A 19,096-nucleotide genomic window follows, 5' to 3' on the forward strand; every position below is an offset into this window, starting at 1 on the left:
CTCTTCTGCCAGGCCAGAGGAAGGGTCCTTCTGTCACAGGCTCCACAAAGACCTAGACTAAAGGAAGGAACTTCTAGATCTCTCCCACTACCTTTTGGGGGTACACAGTTGGGGGGAGGGGGAGGAATGACTCTGCTAAGCAGGTAGCTAGACAGACTAGCCATACCCAGGACTGGTAGAAGTTCAACCATAATCCAGCCCATCCCACCCTAGGAGACTTCCTGGGCCTTCCACCCTCGGTACAGCCATCAGACTTCCCCTCTACCACCTGGGTTAGTGACCTCCGACCCAGCGCTGGCAGGAGTTACCGGGAGAGCGGAGGGAGGGCGGCCTGAGCGCTGGTCCCACCGGCCTCGCGGCCTTGCGCCCCGGCGAGCCCAAGGAAACTGCTCTGCACCTGTGGCCGGGGCGTCGCCTGACTGCAGAAATGCAAATTGTTGCTCAGGCCGGGAGGGATGGGGGCTGGGAGAGGAGGCGGGGAGGTGACTTTCCGGAGCCGGGCGGGTGGTCTCCAGACTGGCGCTTAGCTGCCCCGCGCGCCCACTCCCGGCTCCTCCACCGCGCTGCGGGCCGCCGGCCCGGTGCAGAGCCGCTCTGCCGCTCTGGGGCCCCGCGGCCGCGGAGGGCGCGCGGTGGACGCGGGACGCGCGGTGGACTCTCACCCGCCAAGATCGACGCGCGCCTCAGAGCTGCAGGGCACAGCCTGGGAGATCTTTCCTGCTTCCTGCCGCGTCCGGGCCTTGAATCTGCCTGGCATGGGAAGCTGGGGTCCTCCCGCAAACACTCACCTTCCCAGCTCTCTGGCAAGCACCCTAAGAAAGGCCCGAGTTCATGTTCCAGCTTCCCATCCCTGGCGAAGACTCCGGAGAGCTCTAAGCCCACCAGCAGAGCACCCCAACTCATTCCAGCTCAAGAGAAGGCGTGCGCAAGCTTTTGACCCAAACAATCAGACGTCCCCACGAGGTCAGTCTTTCTGGGAATAGATTTATTTTATAGACAAGTCATTCATTTAAAAAAAAAAAAAACTACTTGTGGCCAGGGCAATTTTATATACATGTTATGGACATTGTTTGATATAAAACAGTATCTACAATCTACTTACACTTAAGCTACTAAGTCTAGTTCGTCTGTGATTAATTTTAACCACTAATGGATCATGGATCAGTATCACTACCTGAGGAGCTGTATTACCCTTAGCACCTTGGTCAAATAGGTCCTAAGTGACAAAAACAGGCGCTCCAGAGTTTGTTTTTTTAACTCTCCCTTACAAAAAGAACACATATCCTCCAGACAAGATCTTGGAAGTGGATTTGGATTTATTAAGGGCCCAGGTCTAGGAATGTCATAAAAATAATGTTTGCTTTCAAAGTGTCTCAGGGCTATCTGAAATGGGAGAGGGGAGTCCTTTTTCCATGACCTATCTCTGGTTGAAAGTGTTCCTTTGCTTTTCTATCAAGTAGAATGTGAGGATTATAGAAAAGTCATTCAAGAGTGCCTAGTAAAACCTTTCAGGTATAACTTAACATTTTTAACAAGTTCAAAATTACTTCTTATAAATAGATACAATTTTCTTATTTCTTTAAAAAAGGGGATGTATTTAGTCACTTTATCAAAACATAAAAACAATATGTACATTATTTGTTAAGTGAAAATTAAGGTTTCATGGAGGTTTGTTAATTAGCCAGTGCACCAAATATTTTGGGTATCCAGAAAACACCAGAATTTCATGGATTTCCATTTTTCATACAGTTTTCCAGTTCTTCTGTGAAGAATGTTCATTCCCACATCTAGCTTTCAGAACATGTCAATGTCAATAACCATCATCCGGCATTAAAGTAGCCTTTATCACCCTCGATGTCCACTTCCTGGTCAGAATCGTCTGAGACCTCAGAGTCCAGGTCTTCATGAGAGGCAGGGGAGGGGGGACACTGAGAGCTATCCAAAGGCACACCTTTATCCTGTTCACTGGGCAAGTCTTGCGTCTGGTCACAGGGATTGTCCACACTCTCCAGTTCATCCCTTTTACTGCTTTGAGGGTTCTCCTGAAGGAAGCCAGTAAACATAGGGATTGATAAGATCATGAAGGATGGGCAGATAGCAGGTATAAATCAAGATGTCTTCTCTTCCTGTACCATCATTTAAGTGTTGAGCTTATCATGTGTTTTCAGCTATAAATCTTTTTATTCAGAAACTATGATTTCTCATAAGATTTCTCATTTAAAAGAAGTAAAAGCACATCTGAGATTAAACTCAAGCCCCATAAGAACTAGTTATGAATATGAATGTAAATGTATTATATTAATTGAATTTTTATTCTTTTATTTATTTATTTATTTATTGCCTGTCCTGGGATTGAGCTCAGGATCTGAGCACTGTCCTTAGACTTTCTCAAGGCTAGAGCTCTACCACTTGAGCCTCAGGACCACTTCTGGCTTTTTTCTATGTATGTGGTACTGAGGAATTGAACCTGGGTCTTCATGCATGCTAGGCAAGCACTCTACCACTAGGCCAAATGCTTGGCCCATATTAATTGAATCTTGTGGCCACAGCTCTCAGAAGGTTAGGGGAGGAAATCTTGGTATCACTCCAGATGCACAATATCTTAACTATTTAAACATTGCCAATTAGCAGAATCGTCTAGACATTTACTAAAGAAGAAGATTAGGAGATAGGGTTACACTATGCAACAAGTCTTAGGTTTAACCCTCAGCACCAAGAAAAAAATCTGAATACTGAATTAAAAAGAAAGTCACAGATACTGTATTAAAACACTTTTGTTCATTTTCTAGAATACACTTATGAACATCTATGTGTAAAAATGTTTTGGGACAACCATAAATCATGGCAAACAAAAACTGCAAAAGTGGATGAATATTGCCATTTGAGGAGAGACTACAATTTGCTTAAAATCGAGAGCAGATTTTCAAGGATGATTCCCATGTTATACAGAAATCACTATTTTCAAAAGTCCCTAGTAAATTAAAACAAGCTTTTGAACAAAGCCAGTGAAATTTTAATTATGGATTTGATTTATCTAAAGTGTATATAAAAATTACATAGAAGAGCGAGGACTCAATATTTGCATACCCAATGCTATGGACATGGTATTGGAAATATAAACACAACTACGTAGACATAAAAACCTATGACTCTATAGACATAATGTTTTATTACACAGATTTATATGTATCTTTGATATACAAACCCTTAACCTAATTTTGATTATGTTCTAAAAACTATGTGCCAGTGATTGTATATAGAGATTCCCTTCTTGAATACTTGTTTTGTTAAACATGTCATTTGAAATCTGATGTAAAAATCAATGTTAATAAATTCTTTAAAAAATTACATAGAAACCTGATTTACTGCGAAAAATAATCTGAAAACAAGACTATAAAATAATATAGTCACCAAGTTTGCAGCTTATGTAACAAAAAGATGCACAAGGTTGGAGGATGAGAAAAAAATCTGGGAATATTTAAATCATGTTAGAATAATTAAATTACCATTATTTTATGTTTCAAGATAGTTTTTATTTTGGTAGTTGTTTGGGGGAACAATATCTTGTATTTAATTTAAAAAGTAACGATCAATAAATTTTAAAAACCAATATTAATTTTTCTTATATTACTGTTTGAAAATTCATATGTACAACTGAACACTTCTCATATAACTCTGAAAACATTGACTAGGACAGCAAAAATAAATCTTCAGCTTTAAGTCAATAGAGCTTCTTTAAAAACGGAATTAGCTTTTGTTTTTTTATTACATATTGCGTAACAAGGTCACTGAAAAGACTGTTAGAAAGTTTAAGACACTTTTCAAACAGGCTTGCATATCTTCCTATGTGTTTTAAGATTTATTTTAAAAGGTGGCATTACACAGGAAAATTAGTTTTGAAACTTTTGATATTTAATTCTTCTTTTAAAAAAAGACAGTGCAAACATGACTTAAAGGTGTTTGTGTCTCTATATTTACCCTTGAGTTCTGCCTGGGTTTATTATGGCTGTGTAAATAAAAGAAACAATTTTCTCCCAAAGATAACTGCTTAAGTCATTTACTGTCAATTACTTTATCTTTCCTGCGTTAATTAGATAAACAACATATGGGGTTTATAAAACAATTAGGCCAGAGTTTTACTAGTCAGTGTGTGAAAACCCAGGCATAATTGATATAGGAACCGCATTAGGTGCTTTTAGCATTACTGCCACCTGAGCAGCTCATCCTGCATTTCAGCAGGACTATTTGCCTTTTTCATCAAGGTGAAGAGGTTAAATAGGCTCTCAAATGACTTTTGTATACAACCCATCACAGGCCTTCCACTGAGATAACACGATACAAATACTTATTTCTATAGAAACAGAACCGTGATGTCCATACCTGTTTTAGTCTCCTCCACTTAGCCCGCCGATTCTGAAACCAGGTTTTGACCTACAGGAAAGAAAGAAAACTTGTTAAGTGTCCAAAATCTCCAGAGACTGGGGCTGCAAAGCACAAAGCAGTCACCAACCCGCCAAGAGAGATCAGACACTTTTGGACCACGCCAGAGCTCAGTGGAGGCTATCCTAGAAGCCTGCTGTGGGGTGGAGGGAGGCCGGGGAGTGGGAGGGAGGCCCGGGATGCGGGGAGCGTTTATTTACCTGCCTCTCGCTGAGCTGCAGCATCTTGGCCAGTCGCTTCCGCTCGGGAGGGGAGAGGTATTTCTGGGTCTCAAACTTCTTCTCCAGCTCGATGGTCTGGTCGTTGGAGAACCTCACCTGGCCGCCTTTCCTTTTATGTAGTGGCCTCTGCAAGAAGGGGCTCCAGAGCAAGGGTTTGCCTGCAGGAAAAAGAGAGAAGAAGTGAGTGGTGGCCCGGGGCTGCCCAGCCTCCAGACCTGCCTGGTTTGGAGGAGAGGGTAACCCAGCAGGGGAAGCCACCCTGTGAGACGCATTCACATCACAATCCCACTGTCCTCCAAGCACGGAGTCAACCCCAATGCAGACACACACTAACACTCAGAGCGACAGGGCTAAGCTGCACAGGCACGGATTGTCCACTCAGAGCCCTGCAAGCAACCATCACACCTCGGGCTAGTTACAGACACTCATCATCTTGATCTCCCAAAGCGTGGCCGCTGCAGGCTAGACTTAAAACACCAAGACCCTCTTTTGCCAGTCTTTTTTGGATACAAGCACAACGTTTTGCACCCCCTCCCTTGGTGAGCTGCATTTCAGTGTGTATTTGGGGAGGGAGGGGTTGAAGAGAGCCAGACGCTTAAACTACTCGAAACTCGGCTGTGCAGAAGCGCGCGTGGTGTCTCCAATCCCAGCGGGTGGGCGTCGTGGCCTCCTCTGATTTCACACCCAGCCGGCGGGGACGCGGCCAGTTAAAGCCACCCCATGGACTATGGCAACATTTCCGTCAATGTGTTTCCTGTTGGTCTATCTCAAAAAAAAAAAAAAAACCTCTTTGCTTCCTCCTGTATGGTTCCAGCAGTCACCCAAGGAAACCCGGGGCGCGCTCTGTGAAAACGTTCGCCCCCCGGCCAACCCAGCTGAGGGTCTCATTTCTTGGCTCCCTAGGGGATCGAAGTGCGTCGTCCGTCGGGGGTGGGGGTGAGGGGGCCCTAGTCACCAAACCTCGAAGGCTCCAGTTTAAAAATGCAAATACGAAAAGCTTTTCAAACACCCAACTATTATCTAAAGATGGATCTGGAGGGAGGACTGAGCCAGAGGCTGCCCTATAATAAGGATCTTATCAGACAGTTAATTAAGATATTAATTGCCCTCTACTAACAGAGTTGATTTAAAACCTTGATGGCATAGAGGAAGCTCTCGATTTTCTTTTTTACCCTAGGGCTTCAGACCCCAAAGACGCCAAGGGCCGCTTAAAAGTCCCAATGGTGTCTTATATTTGTTAGGGTGCCCAGTGAGGGCACAAGCGGCCAAGATTCTACGTGCCGGGGTTATCTGCACTGGGCGTCCAAGCTGGCGCCCTGGGTCTGCAACTTCCTACTGCAAAGAGAAGTGAAGTCAGTGTGTCGGGTCCGCAGGCCTGGGTTTAAACGCTTAGAAAGCTGGCTTTGTTGTTGGGGCTTTATTGTTGTTGTTGTTGTTGTTGTTGTTTGGTTGATTTTCCCAGATTTGGCTTGCGTCAGGCTTCAGGCTGGTGCAAAACAGCCTCAAAAAAAAAAAAAAAAAAAAAAAAAAGGAAGCAACTGGTTATTTTAGCTGCCATAAAGTCACATCCCACACAGAGAGGAAATGAACAATATCAGAAAAACGGATCCTGGCTATCAGAAGTCGAGTGTTTCCTGAATTTGTCTGTATTGAGGATGTCGATAAAATAATCAGCAGCGTGCACTAGTCCGGGGGAAGGGTCTGCTTCGTGCAGCCAGGAAAACACTTAACAGCTTCTGAAACCAGATTTACTCCTATCGAGAACTCAAGATTTCCTGTATGAACGGAAAGGGTCAGGCTCTTTCACTGCACAAGCTTGTTGAACCAAGTCCAGCCCTGAAACCACCCGGGGTCGGGCAGCGATGGAAACCCGCCTGGGACGCCCCGACGCCCACTTCTCCGTCCCGGTTGTGAAGGGGAGGGGGATGCCGACCCGGGGGACGCTCGACGCCGGCGCTGCCCTCCGCCACCAGCCCCAGCAGCCGGCGCCCCTCGGTGTCTCCCAGGTCCGCGCGCCCCGACGCCTGCAGGGCGCAGGAAAACCAATCTGAGTCACCGTGCGGTCAGCGCCGGCCGCGCGCCGCCCAGGCCCGGACCTCCTGTCCCCGCGCGTGCCCGAGGGCCACTTTTGTCAATAGCTTTTTGCCACAACTTTCTATCGCCTCTCCTCCGCGTCCCCGCCGCCGCCCGGGAGCTGCCACCTGCCGGGTGGCGCCTTCCCCGTCTTCGCCCTGGCTGCTTGGCCCCCGCCGAGACCCGACCGCCCTTACCCAAGGGGTCGTGGCGCAGCAAGGCGTGCGTGTAGTCGTTCACCGTCCGCGGGAAAGGGTACAGAGGGCCTCCGAAGCCACCGGGGCCGTAGGCGGCGGCCAACGCGGCGGCCGAGGGGTGCGAGAAGGCGGGATGGATCGGCGTGGGCTCGTACACTGGGGTCCGGTAGGAGGACACGAGGCTGGTGAAGGAGGAGTTGGGGGACGGCAGCGTGGGGGTGGGCGTGGGCGCGGTGGGCCCACGGCCCAGGATATCCTCGATGTAGAAGGGCGTCGGGTGTGCGGGCTGCAGCAGCGGCGTGGGCGCATACAGCGGCACCCCCACGGCGCCCGCCGCAGCCGCCGGCCCGGGGTGCGGGTACTGCATGGCTCCGCCGCGCTCCAGCCCCTCGGAACGCTGCCCGCCCGCGCCGCGGCGCTACATTTATCGGCGCTCCGGCCTCCTGGCGATAGGCTCCTCCGGCTGCGGGGTGGGGCCGCGCTCGTTGGCCCCTTCCTGCCGCCCGGTCCTACGGCCAATGGCGCGGGGCCCCGGGAGCCACCTCCCGCCCCTACCCGTGGCCCGCCCCTGCCGTCCGAGCTCCCCGCCCCCGAGACGCGCTGGCCCTGGGCCTCCGGGGACCCTTCGTTAGGTGCCCCGCCACCGCTGTCGCCACCGGGACTCCGGAGCCGGGACGCCCTCCGGGACAGGCTGGCCTCCGGCCCCGGGAGAAGCGCGATGCCAGCCGCGGCCAGCCGCGCGGGTTTGGAGCCTCCCAGCCGGGGAGGCACCGCTACGGAACCTCAGGGACACTGCCCAGGCCTGGGCCCGGGTGGCAGCAGCTGGCCCCAGGCAGAGGCCGCGGACGTCAGCGGGGAGGAGGTGGCTGGCAAGGCCGCGACTTCTCAGGCCTGAGAGCCATCCCTGATCGGTCGGTGCGCTCCCTGGAAGGACGGTGGCGCTGACAGTGTCCCCCGGCGTTTCCCGAGCTCATCGATGTCGAGGGCGCTGGATTCCTTCGTCGTCGGCTCCAGTGAGAACAAGCCGAGGACCTCAGATGCGCCCGTCGGCATACAGACGACTGGACTCCAGGTGCTCGGAACTCTGGGCTGCTTCAGCCTGTTTCTTTTCGGGGGGGATCCCGGGCTCTGACACTTTCCTTAGATGCTGGCAGAGGTGCCCTGGCCCCACAGGATCTGGGAGGGGCCTGGGTCCTGAGTGTGCTAGGCGGAGGCACTGCAATTTTGTGTCACCCGATAGGGCACAGATGGGGAACCCTTCTCCCAGTCCCTCTCTCCGGGCCCTGGGGGTCGCAGCCGCGCGCCCTCCGTTGCACGCACGTGTTTCCCATCGTAGCGCTGCAGTTGCTCCGTGTGGCCTAGTCCCTGGGCGGCTCCACTCGCCTCTGGGGCCAAGGGGCATTTTCTTGATTGACGCCCTCCTGTGGTCATCACACCTCTCCGTGAGCAGTTTCTGTTCTAATAGAAAAAACTCCCTGGATTTTTTTTTCTTTCTTTCTTCTATCTATCTGCCTGTTTATTTAAGTCTTGGAACTTATTTCTTCACCTGCACTGGACTTAGAAGTAGGATAAGGAGAAAACTGGGAGCTGGAGGACTTTAGGTTCAGGTTCACGTCCAACGTTTTGTTGTAGGAAGGCAGTGATCCCTATTCTCACAGAGACAGGAAATGAAATTAACACAATAACGTATTTGTGCTAGGAAGGAGACAGGCATGAGCAAAGATCCGGAACTATAACAGGAGCCTGCTCCTAATGGAGGTAGGGAGGGCCAGTTAAGGAAGGGAAAGGCTTCCCCAAGGAGAGGATGTTTGAAAGAACATTCCAAGTCCACGAGCGCAGCATGTGAAAGTTTTCACTAACACAGCTTTGGACAAATACATCACCCTGGATCTTTCTCCTATAAAACACTAGGTATTTAGCCTAAAGCTTCCTACTTAAGAGGGTGGATTTATACGTCTATAGCAGAATCTGACAATGGGGGGGGGCAGTGATATATTGCTGTTCATTATGTATTCTGTTACATAAACTATTTCTGGTTGAATCACCATAACAGAAAAGAACCTTGGCTACCCATGGATGGAAAACGTAGGCCTTTCGAATATTCGGAAAATTAAACTGTCCATGTGGCCCATTCACAGTATCAATGAGTCCTTGAATTAGTGGCTGCATCTAGGTCTAGGGCAGGAAAGGCAGATGAGCTCAAAGATGCTGTGTGCCAGGAACTGTGGAAAGAAAGCTGAAGCTTCCACTAGCCAAACATGGGGTGATTTAAACTTCAAAAATACATTTTGTAGCTGGGTGCCTGTGACTGATGCCTGTTAATCTTAGCCACTCGTCGGGTGAGCTTTAACGCTTACCTCCAAGTGACTCAAGTAGCAGAATGCCAGCCTTGAGAGGAATGAGGTAAAGGATACCTCACCCTGAGTTCAAGCCCCAGTACTGGCACAAAAAATACATTATAGGCGCAGGGAGTTTGGCCTAGTGGTAGAGTGCTTGCCTAGCATGCACGAATATCCGGATTCGATTCCTCAGTACCACATACATAGAAAAAAGCTGGAAGTGGTGCTGAGGCTCAAGTGGTAGAGCTCTAGCCTTGAGAAAGTCCAAGGACAGTGCTCAGGCCCTGAGCCCAAGCCCAGGACTGGCTAAAAAAAAATACATTATAAATCACACATGCATGACTCCATAACAATACTTGTATAAGAGGTGGTCGATAGGAAGATTAGAACCAGAAAAAAAAATGCCAGCTAACAAATGTAGATAATTTGCTGATGTCCGAAGACTTCACTTGCTTAGTACATTCCTTAGAAGAAAGCACCATTGGCTGCCACAAGTACTGGGTAAAATACAAAAAGGATTCACAAGGTCTCATAATATCATCCCAATGGATGATATTCTGGGTTTTAAAAAAACCTTGACTTTTAGGGGAATAACAGGAAAAACTATGAAATGTACGTAGATGACCAAATTAATGCTGTCTCCATGTAATATTGATGGTATGAGTTATATTTGAAAATATTATTGGAAATAAGAATAAAATGAAGTATTGAGGGGTAATAGGTCATTTTTCAAGTACCTCAATGTACATATATATGCACACACTTATATATGTAAATGTAGACATGTGAATAAAGAGGGAGGTAAAATATATAGTTATTAGCTCAATTAATAAATTGAAGAGAATACGGTAGGGTTGTCCTATAACTTCAGCTTTTTGTAGATTTGAGTTTTCAATATAAAAAATTTTAAAAATCAGTATGAATTTTGTTAGAAAGTGAAAAATACTCCTTTACCTCTTTTACTTTTGTTGGTACTAGGATTTGAAATTGCTTGCTAGACAGGTGCTCTACCAGTAAGCCACACATGCAGCCCTCACCACTTCACCATTTTATAAAAAGTTAAACATATTTGGGCTGGGAGCATGGCCTAGTGGTAACATGCTCGCCTAGAATGCACAAAGTCCTGGGTTCAATTCTGCGGAACCACATACATAGAAAAGGTTGGACATGGTTTTGTGGCTCAAGCGGTAGAGTGCTAGCCTTGATCAAAATGTATCCAAGGATAATGCCCAGGACCTGAGTTCAAGCCCTAGGACTGGTACCCCCCCTCCAAAAAATGCCTTTGGGCCAGGAGTGTGAACTAATGGTGGACTGCTTGCCTAGCCTGCTTGAAGCCTTGGGCTCAATTACTTGGCACCACATACACAGAAAAAGCTGGGAATGGTGCTGTGGCTCAAATGGTAGAACACTACCATGGATAGTACATAGGACCTGAGTTCCAGCCCCAGGACTGACTGACTGTGTGTGTGTGTGTGTGTGTGTGTGTGTGTGTGTGTGTGTGTGTGTGTGTGTGTGTATTTGAGTTATTCATTAGGTCTGCGTGTAATTTCACTAATGCTTTATTCTTGGAAACCACCAGTGAAGGGTTCTGGGGTTACTCAGACGGGTTCACCCCACCTGTCATCATTCTCATTTTGAAGCCTAATCGAGACAGAAAAGGACAGTTATTATCTGAAGTCCAAATGTACCTTGAAAGTTCTATCTGAAGCCAGATGCCAGTGGCTCACACCTGTAATCCTAGAAAACTGAGATTTGAGGCTCTTGCTTTGAAGCCAGTCCAGACAGACAGATCTGACTCTTATCTCATTTATCAGAGGAAAGAACAACAACAAAACAGAAGTGGATCCTTGGCTCAAAGTAGAGAACCAACCTTGAGTGGAAAAGTCAAGTGCTGGAGACCAAGATGAAAAAAAAGTCATATCTCAGTTTGCCAACGTTATGACCTTGACTTAATCAGCTATGAATTATTTTTTTCACAAAACATTCCCCTCTTCTCTTTTTGTTTTCTCTTTGTCTTGCCCCATCCATCTAGTTAACAACTGGATGATCAGCGTAGTTCATTTAATGTCTCTGCGGAAATCTGTAGCCACTTTTTGACAATGGTATGATTTTGTGATTTGCTGATTCTGTGCTTGATGCAATGACCACTTGATCTTTTTTTTCTTTTTTGCCAGTCCTGGGTACTGAACTCAGGGCCTGAGCACTGTCCTTGGGTTTCCTCAAGGCTAGAGCTGTATCACTTGAGCCATAGCACCACTTCTGACTTTTCTATGTATGTGGTACCCAGGAATTGAACCCAGGTCTTCATGCATGCTAGGCAAGCACTCTACAACTAGGCCAAACTCCTGGCCCCCAAAACATCTAAAACTACAAACTTTCCAAAACTAAATGTTAAATTGCTGCAGAAATAATCACTAATGTGATATTATTAAAGTCACTAATAAAGGAAGCATCATTCCTTCATCATGCAGTGGAAGACACTGAAAGCAGGTAGAGATCTTAAAAGCCATTGGTAAGACATTCCAGCTCCACTACATAATCCCCACCAGCAAATCAAAGCACTTAATTCTGTTAAGCTATGCAGCACTGCTAAAAAAAAAAAAAAAAAAAAGTCATCATCAGATCCACATTCACTTGGCTGTAGTTAAAAAAAAATTACAACCACATTTGTGAATGTCACATTTATTGAACTACATAATTTTTAATATTACTTGTGTAGGTTTTATAGTTTGTTTTATTGTTTTAAAAGTCATTGGGGGCTCTAAAAGAACTTGATTTTTCCAAAGTTGTCCTTATGATTTTTTTCCTCACAGTTAGAAGTAATAAAACAAAACTGTTGTAGCTATTTAATTCAAAATCTCTTGGAGTTTCAATATTTTTTCTCTGCTGGATACTAAAACCAATAAAGCTACATGAGATTTTAATTATATACTGAATTAAACAACACTCCCTCCAAAAATTTGGTGCCATTTATTTTAGTCACTGCGATTGTGCAAGAGACCAAATTTGGCTTTTTTTTTTAAAAGGTAGATCTCACTTCTGACTTAATAGGAACTTAAGTAAACTTTTTGAAAATTCTTTTCAGTAATTACATATGTGTAGAAACCAGTTGCTGGTGGCCCAAACCTGTAATCTTAGCTACTGAGGAGACTGAGATCTGGGTATCACTGTTCAAAGCCAGCTCAGGCAGAAAACTCTATGAGACTTCTTCTCTCCAATTAATTACCAAAAAAGTAGGAAGTGGAGGTGTGGTTCAAGTGGTAGAACACTAGCCTTGAGCAAAAAAAGCCAAGAGAAAATACAAGGCCCCAGTTCAAGCCCCAGTACTTGCACGTGTGTGTGTGTGTGTAAAATTTCAAATTAGCTACAGCATGAAAACCTTAATGGATTTTGTAATAGCAACTTGATTCTACTTATCTGTATATACCTTTAACTGTTAGAATGACAGTAATTTATTAATTACATGTCAGATAATTTTATTATATCTTATTTAATATTGTAGTCTAATTAGTCAGAGCTTAATACTATATTAACTTACAAAATGCTGGTCAGTTCAAATGTTTTGTCATGAATAGGATCAGAATATGGCTACATGATGAGTCACTGGGGCAGCTCTTTCTTCACTTGTTTTTTTTTTTCTTTCTACATCATAAACTATGTTGCATTCACAGCTCTGTAATGTTGGGTAAACGTTATTCACCATAGAACCCTAGGTAGGGTTTATAGTATTTGCTAGCAAAAAGCTGGAAGCCAAGGAAGAACTCGGGATATAAAATAAAGTGATGAAAAACTCCAAGAGTACCCAATGTGTGTGTGTGTGTGTGTGTGTGTGTGTGTGTGTGTGTGTGTGCCTGCGTGCATGCATGGCTGTATCTGTCTGGGCACTTGAACTCAGGGCCTAGGTACTGTGCCTGAGTTTTGGTTTTGTTTTTGTTTTTGCTCAAAGCTAGTGCTCGTTCTACTGCTAGAGCCACAGTTCCATTTCCAGCTTTTAATGGCTAATTGGAGATAACAATCTCATGAACTTTACTGCCCTAGGCTGGCTTTAAACTGTGATCCTCAGATCTGAGCTTCCTGGGTGGCTAGGATTACAGGTGTGAATCACCAGCACCTGGCTATGAGCAGCCAATCTTCAAAATTATTTTTTCAAGATCCATTTGGACAGTTCTCTGGAGAAGATGTACAGATGGCCAATAAACATCTGAGGGCGTTCAACATCATTCATCAGCAGGTAATGCAAATCAAAACCACAATGAGATGCCACTTCACACTAGAATAGCTACAATAATTTTCTGAAAATGAAAACAACTATTGATGAGAATGTGGTGATTGGAAACACTCATGCTTTGATTGTGGCAGTATAAAATGAAGTAGATACTTTGGAAAACAGTCTAGCTGTTCCTGAGAAGGTTAAACATAGTTACCATAGCATCAGCAGAATAACAGAATTCCACCCATAGGTATAGACCCAAGAAATGAAAACATATGTTCACATAAAAACTTGTTCACAGGGGCCGGGAGTTTGGCCTAGTGGTAGAGTGCTGGCCTAGCATGCACGAAGACCCGGGTTCAATTCCTCGGTACCACATACATAGAAAAAAGCCAGAAATGGTGCTGAGGCTCAAGTGGTAGAGCTCTAGCCTTGAGAAAGTCCAAGGACAGTGCTCAGCCCCTGAGCTCAAGCCCAGGACTGGCAAAAAAAAAAAAAAAAAAAAAAAACTTGTTTCCCAGCATGGAATCATAATAGCCCAAAAGTAAGCAACCTAAATGCCCATCAAGTGGTAAACTGATAAGTAAAATGTGGTACGCCCATATAGTAGAATATTATTTGGTGATAAAAAAGGACTGAAGTTCTCATACACAACATGGATTAACTTTGAAAACATTTTCCTGTTCAAAAGTAACAAGACAGAAAATACCACCTACTGTATGACCTGATCTAAATGGCTGTCCAGAATAGCCAAGTTTATAGAGCAGAAAGTAGACAGAGGTTGCCCAGAACTGAAGAAGTTGGAAATACCTGAAAGATCATTGCTAATGGTAGGGTTTCTTTTGAGGGTGATGAACAATTTTAACAAGTGTCACAATATCAGAAATGTCATTTTTACCAAGATCCAAGGTAATAGGATTCTTTAGAACAGTGTGTATACACAATATATACCCAATATATACCCTATATTCATTATTGTACAAACACAAACAGAAGGGGGATTTGTTAGACTGGGCCATACCATCAGACGCTGGATAGTGCCACATCACCATCTTCAGAGACCCAGGTAAATTACTCAATTCAAGAAGCCTCAGAACAAGAGGGACCTATGACACAGCCCCATTTGAGGAGGAAGACTTGAATGCATCATCACTGGTATGAGTCTTCCCTGCAAAGCTGGACAGCTGAGGAAACTGGAATGAGTTCCAGAGGATGGCAGCAGCTCTGGATGAACCCACTCAAGAATGAAGCTCACAAGCACGGAAGGACTTCCTCATGTTCTACTTGGTCCCATCTAAACCCCTAGACTATTGGGGGCGCTTCCATCATTCATGGCAGTGTCTGATTATCACCCATCCTCCCCTCCCACTTGTTTAGTGTCTCACAAGACAATCTTGATGTTCTCTGACTATTCTAAAAGATTTACCAGTTCTCTAGGTGCCTCTTAATGCAACCAATTTAACAATCAGGATTAACCATTATGCCATCACACTCTCAAGGCTAGAACTCTACCACTTGAGCCACAGCACCACCTCCAGCTTTTTCTGTGTATGTGGTACCGAGGAATTGAACCCGGGTCTTTGTGCATGCTAGGCAAGCACTCTACCACTAGACCAAATTCCCAGCTCTATTTTTAAAATTTATTATAATTAAACATTTTATTTGAAGTTTACCCTTTTATTGTTTTGTATTTGGGCCACCTGTTCTATGTTCCTCTTTTTCCAGTTTTTGAATTATGTAAATAATTCTATTATCTCTATGCATTAACTTTAGATTTTTAAAGCTCCCCAGGGTATTTAAAATTTTGCTAAATTTTGCCTAAGATGCCTAACATTTTCTGTATACTTCACTTGCTCAAATCTAATTTAAAGCAGAAATTTCCTGCCTCCCCAAACAATCCAGTTTTCTCCTCCTCCTCCTACTATAGGGCTCATGCTCCAGAATTTTAATTTTCTAAGTTTGAACTATACAAAACATTGCTACTTATAGTAATTTATCTTTTCTTGTGCATTTATATTCTGTTGCTCTTTATTCTTTCTTATATCTATGAGATGCCATTGGCATCATTTAAGTTTTATGTAAATAATACTTCTGCCAGGCACCTGGTAGGTCAATTCTATAATCCTGCTACTCAGGATGGTGAAATCTGAGGAATACATTCAAAGCCAGCCCAGGCATGAAAGTCCGTTAGACTCATCTCCAGTTAATGACCAGAAAATGAAAAAGCGCTGTGGCTCAATGTGGTAGAGGGAGGTCTAACCTTGAGCTGAAGAGCTCAGGGACAGTGTCCAGGCTGAGTTCAAGCCTCACGACCAACAAGGAAAGAAAAAGAATCCTGCCATCTGGTTGTGTTTTCTTTCTTATTGTCAGAGAATGTATAGAAGGGTTACAGTTACATTCATCAGGAAGTAGATGCATTACTTTTTGTACATTGATACCTGTTTTTGTCCTGTGTCCTCTCCCCCCCCCCCCGCCCCACCCCGTTGGGTTTTCTATGCCTTGCATCTTTTTTTCTGTCTTCTATTATGGCTATTTTGTATGAAAGATTTTGCAGTGTACCATTTTAACTGTCCTTTTCGGGGAAAGGGGCAGTTCTGGGGTTTGAACTCAGGGCCTGAGCACTGTCGTTGGGCTTTCTCAAGGCTAGAACTCTGCCACTTGAGCCACAGCACCATTTCGAGCTTTTTATATGTATGTAGTACTAACTAATCGAAGCAAACCCAGGTCTTTGTGCATGCTAGACAAGCACTCTATCACTAGGCCAAACTCCTGGCCCTGTTATATTTTCTACCTCTGCAATTTTTAGTCATTTCCTTTTTTTTTTTTTTTTTTTTTTTTTGCCAGTCAGGGCCTGAGCACTGTCCTTGGATTTTTCTCAAGGCTAGAACTCTACCACTTGAGCCTCAGCACTACTTCTGGCTTTTTCTAAGTATGTGGTACCAAGGAATCGAACCCGTGCATGCTAGGCAATCACTGTACCACTAGGCCAAACTCCCAGTCCTCATTTCCATTTTTAAAAGAGTATTAGTCACCTAAGTTAGCCATCTGTTTCAGATTAATAGCATACAGAATCTTACTACTATATAGCTGCCTTCCCTTTATGTTACAAATTACATATTCATACAGTATGACTATCAGCAGATTTATAAAAATTGTAATTGATGTAGCTTTTTAAAAATCATGTGTGAGAGGGCCCGGGAGTTTGGCCTACTGGTTAAAGTGCTTGCCTAGCATGCATGAAGACCCGGGTTCGATTCCTCGGTACCACATATAGAAAAATAAAAAAAGCCGGAAGTGGTGCTGAGGCTCAAGTGGTAGAGCTCTAGCCTTGAGAAAGTCCAAGGACAGTGCTCTGGCTCTGAGCTCAAGCCCAGGACTGTGAGGAAAAAGAAACACTAAGCAAACAAACGTTTGGTCCATTTATATTTACTTATTTAGTTACCTTTACCAATGCTCTGTATTTCTTCATATAGACTATTCTCTAGTGTTTCTTCATTTTGGTTCCAAGTCACTTCAAGATTGATTCTCCCTCACTAAAAAGGAAAGTTTTGTTGGATATGGAATTACTGAGAATCAGAATATGAGCACTTGGCATAACCTCCATGGATTTGTCTGTTGGGGCCGGCTTCACTGGCACTCCTGACCTGTCAGCCTCCTGAACACCTAGGATTAAGTTATCTTCTTAATCCTGCATGTGCTTGATGGCTATTCACATGTTTCCAGAGTTTGAATGTTGTTTCTGGGTATTTTTAATTTTTCAATGCACTTATGAAGGATTAAGTTCTGATTTCACAATGTAGGCCTGAAATACTCAAATTTATCATCATCCTCTTACCATACTTTTTTTTTTTCCCAATGCCCACTCACAGCTGAGTGCTTAATATTGCATATGAAAGTTTATAGTGCTGATTTATGGTTCTGGATGCTAAAAATTTCTAGAGGTTTATCTATGCTTCTGTCACGTGGTTATATTAGTGATAGCCTTCCCAATGCTTTAGTTAAGGGATAAGATGACTTAAGCTATGCTTGAGGCTGTATGTGGGTGTGGAGTCTGTTTTTTATGGATCATGATCAGTGGGGGCTAAGGTAGAGCTCCCTAGAGTACAACTGGAGACCTGGCATGTCTACCAGGGGCTTTCTTGTTTAGAGGTACTCAAGTAGAAGTTTATTTTAGAAGTTTTGATGCAACTCACTTAACTATAAATGTCACTACCAGGTAAGGAATTATGGATCAGGCAAGTTAGTGAAAAATACTAATTACGGATTTACTTAGAAGCATGATTAAATTATCGTCCATCGCTTATATTGACATGCATACACAGAAAACTTATGTCCATTGCTGGACACCAGTGGCTCATACCTGTAATCTAGCTACTCAGGAAACTGAGATCTGAAAATCATGGTTCAAAGTCAGCCATGGCAATAAAGTCCATCAGACTCTTATCTCCAATTAATTACTGAAAAACCGGAAGTGCGCTGTGGCTCAAAGTGGTAAAGTACTTCTACCACTTTGAGCCACAGAGCCACTTTCAGGTTTTTTGAGTAGTAGTTTACTGGAGATGAGAATCTCATGGACCTTCTTACCTAAGCTGTCTTTAAACTGTCTTTGACCTGAGTAGCTAGGACTAAAGCATGAGCCACCAGTGCCCAGCAATCTGTTTCTTTTAGGCTCTCTGGTTCTTGATAGTTAAACATCTAAAGAACATCCAGAAACATGGCTGTCAGACCAAAGTGTTAGGGGGGCCCTTTTAGGGGTTAAGATTCCAACAGAAGAGATGTACATAAACACGTTTTTATTATATATAAAAAATGAAGTTTTATCAGGTAAGGAAAAGGATGTAAATTATAGTCATAATTGATACTTAATAAAAGCCCTTAAGTCATTGTGACCATCTCAAAAGATGAAGGCTATAAAATGGGGCTACAAAGCCATGGAACAGACATGTAGGCAGACCTTCCATAACCACAGTCTATATTCCAGGGAAGGTGGATATTGCTGTCAATTAAATCTGGGGAGGCTAATATGTTAGGCCTCACAAAGAAATGAAATGCTTTCCTATTTGGGACAAATAAATTAAAAATGCTCAAGAGGGCTACTTCCAGGACTTTTAGTATTGACAATGATTTTAGAGGTTAACTGTTTGAACCCTGTTTAAAGCCTTCTAGTTTAGTTTTGGCCTTCTTATAATAAGGACACCTTTTTGTGGCCCTACACGGTTGGATGAGGCAAAAAGGCAAGAAGTGAGCTGCAGAGAAAGCAAAATAGAAAAATCAAGAAAAGATACTTAACTAAGGCATAGCAGAGAATGAAGAGATGAGCCTTTCGGAGGCTATCTCTGCTGGTATTATCTACCTATGCAGGTCTTAGCCTAGGACAATGTGGTTCCCATAGACTCAATATTAAATAAAAATTTTTTTTAAAAAAACAAAACTTTTAATTTGCTACGAAGGGCTACTTTATATGAAAAAGTAGAAACATATTGTTCAATGCAAAATCCAGATGAAATTCAACTTAATACATACAGGAAGGACAAAACAATGGATGGACACTAAATTTAACTACTTTTGTTACACTGCCTAGACATTAATGATTCATTTTTAATCTGTATACAAGGC

At 44.1% G+C, this 19,096-nt stretch overlaps 1 protein-coding gene across 1 annotated transcript; it reads right to left on the reverse strand.

Moving 5' to 3' along the window:
• Positions 1–967: 967 nt before the first annotated feature.
• Positions 968–7,314, reverse strand: Hhex (hematopoietically expressed homeobox). The gene is made up of 4 exons (XM_090346270.1): positions 6,932–7,314; positions 4,641–4,819; positions 4,381–4,431; positions 968–2,042 (listed from the first exon to the last, which is right to left on the reverse strand). Exons 1-4 carry the CDS (start codon positions 7,296–7,298, stop codon positions 1,821–1,823), a joined length of 819 nt encoding a protein of 272 aa, XP_090202396.1. The 5' UTR covers positions 7,299–7,314; the 3' UTR covers positions 968–1,820.
• Positions 7,315–19,096: the final 11,782 nt, after the last annotated feature.

Source organism: Megascapheus bottae, chromosome 15 (assembly GCF_031878675.1).
Source record: "Megascapheus bottae isolate mThoBot1 chromosome 15, mThoBot2.hap1, whole genome shotgun sequence".
Lineage (NCBI taxonomy): Eukaryota > Metazoa > Chordata > Mammalia > Rodentia > Geomyidae > Megascapheus > Megascapheus bottae.